Source organism: Rhopalosiphum maidis, chromosome 2 (assembly GCF_003676215.2).
Source record: "Rhopalosiphum maidis isolate BTI-1 chromosome 2, ASM367621v3, whole genome shotgun sequence".
Classification (NCBI taxonomy): Eukaryota; Metazoa; Arthropoda; class Insecta; order Hemiptera; family Aphididae; genus Rhopalosiphum; species Rhopalosiphum maidis.
In genome coordinates, this window is record NC_040878.1 from 85,724,436 (window position 1) to 85,732,854 (window position 8,419).

General features: G+C 27.3%; 2 protein-coding genes and 1 long non-coding RNA gene across 3 annotated transcripts; 2 read left to right on the plus strand and 1 right to left on the minus strand.

The window, feature by feature from the left end:
* The first annotated feature begins 499 nt into the window (after positions 1-499).
* On the plus strand, positions 500-5,041 carry LOC113551520 (sugar transporter SWEET1-like). Its single transcript, XM_026953800.1, has 7 exons — positions 500-895; positions 961-1,052; positions 2,994-3,071; positions 3,137-3,260; positions 3,343-3,498; positions 4,526-4,645; positions 4,703-5,041. The coding sequence occupies exons 2-7, from the start codon at positions 985-987 to the stop codon at positions 4,790-4,792; spliced, it is 636 nt and encodes a 211-aa protein (XP_026809601.1). The 5' UTR covers positions 500-895; positions 961-984; the 3' UTR covers positions 4,793-5,041.
* On the minus strand, positions 1,325-1,874 carry LOC114253650. Its single transcript, XR_003625198.1, has 2 exons — positions 1,631-1,874; positions 1,325-1,539 (listed from the first exon to the last, which is right to left on the minus strand). It is a non-coding gene; the product is annotated as an uncharacterized LOC114253650 (long non-coding RNA).
* A 2,474-nt stretch (positions 5,042-7,515) lies between the features above and the next one.
* Positions 7,516-8,100, plus strand: LOC113552629 (protein FAM200A-like). The gene has a single exon (XM_026955477.1). The coding sequence runs from the start codon at positions 7,516-7,518 to the stop codon at positions 8,098-8,100; it is 585 nt and encodes a 194-aa protein (XP_026811278.1).
* Positions 8,101-8,419: the final 319 nt, after the last annotated feature.

The window sequence follows — 8,419 nt, forward strand, 5'->3', positions numbered from 1 at the left end:
TCTTAACCTGTGGTCCGCGACCCCCTGGGGGTCCATGGTAGCTTTAAGAATATTAAAAATAAAATAATTTATATTACTGTTTTATGAAAAATGAAGTTTAATAGAAATAATTATAAATGTGTATGTTTTGTTATGTCTACTTTATATAATTTGTAACATAAAATAATTATTATAATTTTGGTTGTTGTGTAAAAAAAGGTATTCGACAAACAATTGGTAAGGGTTCCGCGACTTCTAAAAATCTTTCATCGGGGGTCCGTGTTCTACAAAAGGTTAAGAACCGTTGCCGTAAATCATGATCACAGAATATAAATATTATAAATTCTGTGGTCACGATCAGTACTATCACGGAATAGATTATTGTGGTAGTAGTGACGTTATGTAATTATGTACTAGACAGTAGTGCACAGATGGTTGTAATATTGTAGATAGTATACTATCTACAGCCGTTGTCGTCTCAATAATGATCGGTGTCTAATCACTATTCGCTAACCAGTAATAGGTATAAAAATATTTCGGTATTCGGCTTTTTTTATTCCTATAATCCTACATTCACATTCGTCAATCGACACAATCCCCCCCGACTCTATATGCTTTGGATGTTCGGTATTACTCGTATACTTATACATTACACCTTCCATTTCCTAATAATCCATCAATTATTCCTCCTCGCGTAGTATTTTAAACAATTTTTTGTCGGAGTATGAAAAAAACGTCACGACATTCGAAGGTCAACCACACAAGTGGTCCGGTGGCCACTTCAACAATTAATGTTCCTGTATAAATAGATACATAAACTACTATTATGACGTTTATTTAAATATATTTATTTGATTATTGGCTCACTTTTTAATTATTTTGTATTGGCTAATTGTATTTGGAACACTTTCTCTTGGTAGGTATCTACCAATAACTATAACTTATTGTATTTAAATTTTAAATATTATTCATAATTTTTAGATTACCTATAACTGGTATTGAAATATGAGTCTCACAGACACTGTTGGCAAATGTGCTGCAATTGCAACTATTGGAACATTCTTTGCCCCTGTGTAAGTACATAGTTTAATTTAAAATATTCAGTATTTTATAATATTTGATATTGATAATTGGCTTGGACACATTTTAAAACTGTTGCCTATATTTTTAAATTGTATTATTATTTTTTTGAAAAAAAAAAATTCTTAAAACCATATAATGTTATACTTCACAATATTTTAAGTATTGAATAATTTTAAGTTCATTAAATAATTTGAATTAGTATTTTATTTCAATAACACTAATACTTAATTTTCTATTAATCAATCAATCATATAAACCAATATAACATTTTAATTCCTATTAGGTTGCAGTTTATTACCTAAGTGCATATTATAAGAAAAGTTCTTAACAGTAAAATAATACATTCATTTTAGCATATTAGTAAAGTTACTCATATGATGATTTCTTTGTCTTTTTTTCGATTTTTTTCATATTTTAGTTCTTCTATATTTAAACATTAAATAAATTATGTTACCGACACTGAACAGTGTAAATTACCTGTAACATAAAGAAATAATTAAAAAGAATAAAAGACATCTAAACATATTTTTTAAATATATTTAATCAATGGTTAAATGGTTATACATACTTGAATAAATTATATGAATTTTCATCAACTACCTATCAAATATATTTACAAATGTTTCATATAGGTAATTTGACAGGTTTTTGTTCTTTTCTAGTATGTGTCGCCTTCCTAAAAGCGTAGAACACAAAAGTAATATTCAGTAAAATCAATTTTGTGTTGTTACCATTAATATAATAATATATGTAGATTTTAAATTAGTTGCCTTTAAAATCAATACTGGGCTCTTGAAAATATTGAAATCATTAACCTGCTAAATCAATAATAAAATTGATATTTTAAATTTTTGATAGTTAATTAAACAATGAGCTAAGTATTTTAAATGAATACTTAAAAAATATTTTAAACAATAAAATTGAAGTACCTAAATAGCAAAAATATGTGCTATAATACAGACAATAATCTCATGACATCTTATGAGTTATTAGTCATGTATTAAAATATAATATTGAAAGAGGAAAACATAATTTATATTAATAGTTTTATGTGTACTTGAAGATTATTTACAGTTGTCAACTAAAAAGGATTATAAAATAGTTAAATCCATGTATAATCTTATTTAAAGAATCAAATTATTAGTATGTGATTAATAATAATTAAAAATATATTAATTTGTTTATTTAATTATTTATTTATATAATAGAACAGATGGTGATAAAAAAAACAAACTAAAATGCAATAATATCTTAAAAAGTTTCAAAAAAAACACAAAACTCTAAAATTAAAAATAATCAAGAAAAAATTTTAATTTTTAAAAATAATTTAAGTTTTCTAGTTAATTTAATAGTAAATAGGTCAATAATAATATAATAATTTTGAATATACTATAAACAATGACAGTACATAGATTAGAATTTTAGTAAAATAAATATATATTTTTAAAAGAAAATCTATGCAGTAAATATTTAATTTAAAATATGTATGATATGTAAATAATAAATATTTGTTTTTTGTTGGTGTATTGATGTCAACTTATTTTAAATATATTCCAAAGCATATCCATTTATATAACTTCTGACAAATACATATCCTTAACATAATTTTATTATACTAGATGATTTTATCAATCTTTAATTCTATTTAAATATAATTATGTTATTTATTTTATTATGTGAAACGTATAATGGTAAATAAATTAGTCTAAAATGTATTTGTATTGCATATTATATATTAATTTATATAACTAATGTTATATTGTATTTAAAAAAAAAATAATATTTTTTTAAACCTTTTTTTATCCAGTTATACTGAACTTATCTTATTCTAATAGCTAACCTATTATAACCTTAATAAAATAAGACAAAAATATATTTATTGGTTGGCTATACATTTTTAACATTCAATAATTTACATTTCATTTTTTCAGTCTTATATGTCGAGATATAATAAAAAATAAAAGCACCAAAAATGTTGATCCTACACCTTTTGTTGGAGGTATGGCTATGTAAGTATTATATTGATAATTTTTATTTATTTGTTCATCTGTTCACTTTAATTTAATTTGTTTAGGTCCATACTTATGATCAAAAATGGAATACTTATGAATGATCCTAATATTATACCAGTTAACATTTTTGGATTTATTTTGAACTTGATTTATTTTTTAGTGTTTTATTTTTATACTGCTGATTCGGTAAATAAATTACTGTTATTTTTAAAATGATTTTTAAACATCTAATGTTTTTCTAAATATTATATTGCTTTTGTATTTATAGAAACCATTATTTTCCATGCTAACAAAAGCTACATTGTTCACTGGTGTATTGTGGGGATATTCAACAATTGAAAATGAAAAACTAGTTGAATACCGTTTTGGAGTTATTCTCACTGTATTAATGTTAGCACTAATTGGATCTCCTTTATTCTCTTTGGTAAATTATTCTAAGTGCTTTATTAAAAGGAGGATCTAAGATATGTAATTGTGGGTGGGGGATAATCAAATATCAATATAGATTGATAATCAGGCTTTATGTTAAGAATATGTTAAGTGTTGTGTTAACCATCAGTGGTGCCCTAGAGAAATTATATTTGGCGCCCTTAATCATAGGCAAAAATTAAAGGGGGAGCTTTAGGGGCTTTTTCGCTGCCCTGAGGCACTTGCTCTAATGCCCCTCTCTTTGTACAGCTCTGCATGAACCCCTTCCACACTTTAGTATCTGGATCTGACTTCATTAATATTATTCAAGTAAAATGTCCTCATAAAGAAACTTGTATAGCTATTTTAAGTTTTTAGCTAAATTGTCTTATTATTATTGTTTTTACATAAAATATAATTTTCCATGTTTATTTCTTGTTTACCTTTTTTGCACAATAGATTACAAAATTAATTAATTTAAAATTAAAACTTGATTAATTATATTTTGATTATAATATGTTGAATTGTTTTATTATGCAAATAGTTTTTGAGACTGATATCAATTTCCCACCAGCATTCATAGTCAATTCTATATTCTGGCCCATGAAAGAAAGAACCTGTGCTTCAACAAAAATGTGTCCGTTTTTGCACATATGTAGTAGCATGTTGACTGGTATGTCAGAGTTAAGGAGAAATAATACATCCCTTGCTTAAAGCTAGTTCTTCTCTGTAGGCTAGAGCAGCGGTTCCCAATCCCAAACTTTTATGACCACGGAATCCTTGAAAAATAGTTTGTGTTTCATGGAACCCCCTTTTTTAAATAATATAAAATCATTTTTAATTATATAAAATAATGTTCTCTATTATCACGTACATTTGGCAAAACTCTTGAGATTGTCTCTCAGAACCCTAAGATTCAGCGGAACATACTTTGGGAAACGCTGGGCTAGAGAGTGATACTTAGTGAATATTAGTAATATTAGTAATAAATAATAATTAATAAAAATTGATGTTTTCTTATTATATTATCATTTATTTTACAGAATAATATTATTAAAAATAAAGATGCATCAATGCTACCTTTTCCAATGATTGCTTCTGGAGCTTTTGTTGGATTCTTGTGGTTAATATATGGGTTGTTAATAGACAACATTTTCATTAAGGTATAATTAAAGATCCTATTTTAACGTGCATTTATACTAAACGTCTTTCTTTTTTAGGTTCAAAACATAGTAGCTGTTATATTGTGTTTGATACAACTGGGATTAATATTCAAATATCCAAAACCAGAAAGCAAGAAACGTGATTAATGAACATAGTTACCTATTTAATGTAGCATGTATTTATGTGTACTGTGATTATCTTATGCATCCTGCAATATTACATTTATATAATATCTTTACATTTCCATTATTTTTAGTACTAGCTCATATAATTAATTAGTTAATTACAGGTTACCTATGTATTTTTCTTAAATTCCAAAATGTGATGTTAAAGTACTAGTTATTAACTTTGTGTCAGTGTCATTTTTTGTTTTAAATATAATTATATTTACTGAATCTTATACAAATAATCAAAATCATTCCAATAAACTAAATTTATTTAGTTACCTATTTCACTGTTTTTTAGTTTAAATTATAAAAATCATGAATACAATTTTAGATATTATATATCTTTTAATAAAAAATTCTTTAGCAGTTATATCAAAAACATTTCATAAAATGTACCTACTAATCTATAAATAAACTGACAGTTCAGAATTATTTTTCATGTTTAAAATACAATGATATATCATTAAATTTAAATTTAACATATCCATTTAGTGACCTATTCGGTATCTACTATTCTATAGAGCGTTACTCACTTGACTACTTTTTTATTTTAACATTATTAGTTAAGGCAATAGCTCCAAACCTTTGGCGTGCGCACGGGGTATGCAGAGTATGTGCTTGCATACCCTGTGCCAGATGCTTGGGGGCACATGAACAATGTTGCAGTTCATAACTTGACTAGTAGGTAATTAAAAAATGGTAATACGATATTGTTATGGAGTATAGACTTGTTTTTTAAAATTAAATTTGGAAAAATGAAAAGGGGGGGGGGCAAATGTTATCAGTCGCATACTATGCGAACAAAGTGCGCACGCCTATGCTCCAAACCCATGAGCCACGGATAGCGTTGTTCAGGGGTCACAAATTTAGACCTACGCATCAACATTGAGATTTGTATATTATTATTACCTATTATATAATACATAATAGTAACATCTTTATTTTTAGTTATGCAATACTTACCTATGCTTAATCAATAATAACCCCCCCCCCCCCACACCCAATGACCTGTGTTGCTCATGCCAACTGCCAAGAGCCTTTTCTCAATAAAAAAAAATAATAATAATAACCACAATTCTATTGCACTGCAATTTTATTTATTAGACTTATCATAACCAAACAGGGTCACTCCTCACTCGCTTGCTACCTTGAGACGTGTTGGATATAAGCGGAGCCAGAAATTATAAAAATAAAATTTGATTTTCAAAAAAATTTAAAAAAGGCCCAATTATAATATTTACGAAATTCATGTACTATAATTATAGTCACCATTGCTCTACAACGGTATCGTGAAAAAATAACCACATAATATGAGATTTTGAAAAATTAAAATAAATGTGGGGACAATAATTAATATTTCATTATAACAGTGTTTTTACGAATAAATAATTAAAAATATAAAATTAAATTTTCCTCTTGATGCCAAGGAGATATTTAAATAATTTGAAGAAACCTACCTACACGAGTGAAACTATTTATCTTTCATTACCAAATACTTTGTTTATTTAAAAATCAAATTTATATCAATAATTCAATATGTTTTAAAAATAATTGTGCAAGATAGAGGAAAAATAGTTTTTACGTGGTTAATAACATAATAAAATTATGATAATGAATGAATAAAATAATAAATATTGTAAAGTAACCATTTATAGCTAATAACGTCTGTATGGCAGTATTTAAAGCTAAAAAGATAAAATGTATATAAATATAATAATAATGCTATAATAGACAATAGTAATAATACATTATGTATACAACATAATATTACTCGGCTTGTCCGGCGTATTGTACCAAATGTACCTACCAGGTACGTAGTCAAAGGGGGAGAAGGCCGGCCCACCCAACTTAATTACAATCTTAGTTCAATTTAGACTACTCAACTAGTTTCAACACCGTTTTGGAGGAGTATAAAAAATACTATACTTAATTTGACAATAAGTAATACTCAAATAAAATTATATTATTTTATAGAGATAGTCAGATTGCCATTCTGTAATCTGTATTTTGTGGTAAATCGTGTAGGTACTGTGATGCGTGTATTGTTTACTAACTATACATAATATACCAATTTACTATGTCTATATTACATTCTTATCGGCTCTATTCACGGTTATTATTTCTTATTAAGAGCATTTCACTATCTCAGCGCAATATTTATTTTCTCTATCAGACCAACGCGTGACATGGATATAACGCTTTTACCTAAAATTGTTTTTTTATGATTTTTGAGAAATTTTAGAGTAAAATCATTTAACGAAAATTATAAAGGACAATGTTTTTAAGAGAATGGCGTATTGGTTTTATATTTAATTTTGTAATCGACTTTCAGAAAAAAAAAATGTACATTTAAATGATGTTTAAATTGTTTTAAGACAATAATCAGACAAGTCGATATTTTTTACCTTCAACAATTTTATTCTCCAATAATGGGCAATTTTACCCTAAGATGACTCAAAAATATAAAAAAATAATTTTGCGTAAATGCGTTTTTAGTACGTTGTGCATGGACTAGAGCAGTGGTTCTTAACGGGGGCGGTACCGCCCCCTTGGGGGCATTTCGGTCTCTCTGGGGGGCGATAGTTTTGAAGGGGGCGGTAAGCTTTTTCAAACTCGGAGATGAAAAATAATACAATAATTGAACGTGAAATCAGAATAGTTGTAATTGCGACAATTGCGTACGCTATGTAACGGTATACGGCATGTTATCTAATCGCATTTTACGTATTTCCTCATTCATTTTTAAATTAGATCTTTACAGAACAAACATAAATCGTCAAGAACTGATTCAGTTTCCGAATCTCAAGTCATGTTCAGACGCAAATGGTTTAATTCCAGAAGACAAAATTCTAATTTTCACTGATCATATTTTGCAGCTCAAAAAAGACATGAAATCAAGATTTCAAGATCTACTTGAGTTACAAATCTGTAATTGGATTTTAGATCCATTTTCGTTTGAATCTGTGGAAGATCTCGAACCTCATTTACAAATGGAATTTATCGATCTTAAACACGACTGTGAGGCACAACTTGTTTTTAAGCAGGTCGGTTACGAGCTTGCCTGGATCAAGCTTAAAGACACTTATCCACAACTATGGCAACAAGTTAAATCGTTGCTTCTCTCTTTCCCGTCAACGTATCTAGTTGAAAAAGGATTCAGCGTTGTTGTCCAGCTTTTGACGAAACAAAGAAATCGGTTGGACATTTGCAACAAAGGTGATCTACGTTTAGCTTTGACCAATATCAAACCAGACATCGTTAAATTAGCAGCTACTCATCAGGCTTAAGGCAGTCATTGATAGGTATAATTTGTATATTTTATAATTTTTTTTTTATGGTTCAGTAAATCTTTTTGTATAGTAAATTATTAAATTGTTTTGTTAAGGGGTGTAAAATATAATCATAACTATCTAAAAATAAGAGTTTTTACTTTAATAGTTTAATTAATAATGTTATAATATACTGATGAATAAATAAATATACAAATATATATATATTTATAAGAAGAAAATTTGATTTTGCACGAGGGGGCGTTAGCAATTAGTTATTACGATAAAGGGGGCGCTGAACTAAAAAAGGTTAAGAACCACTGGACTAGAGACAAAA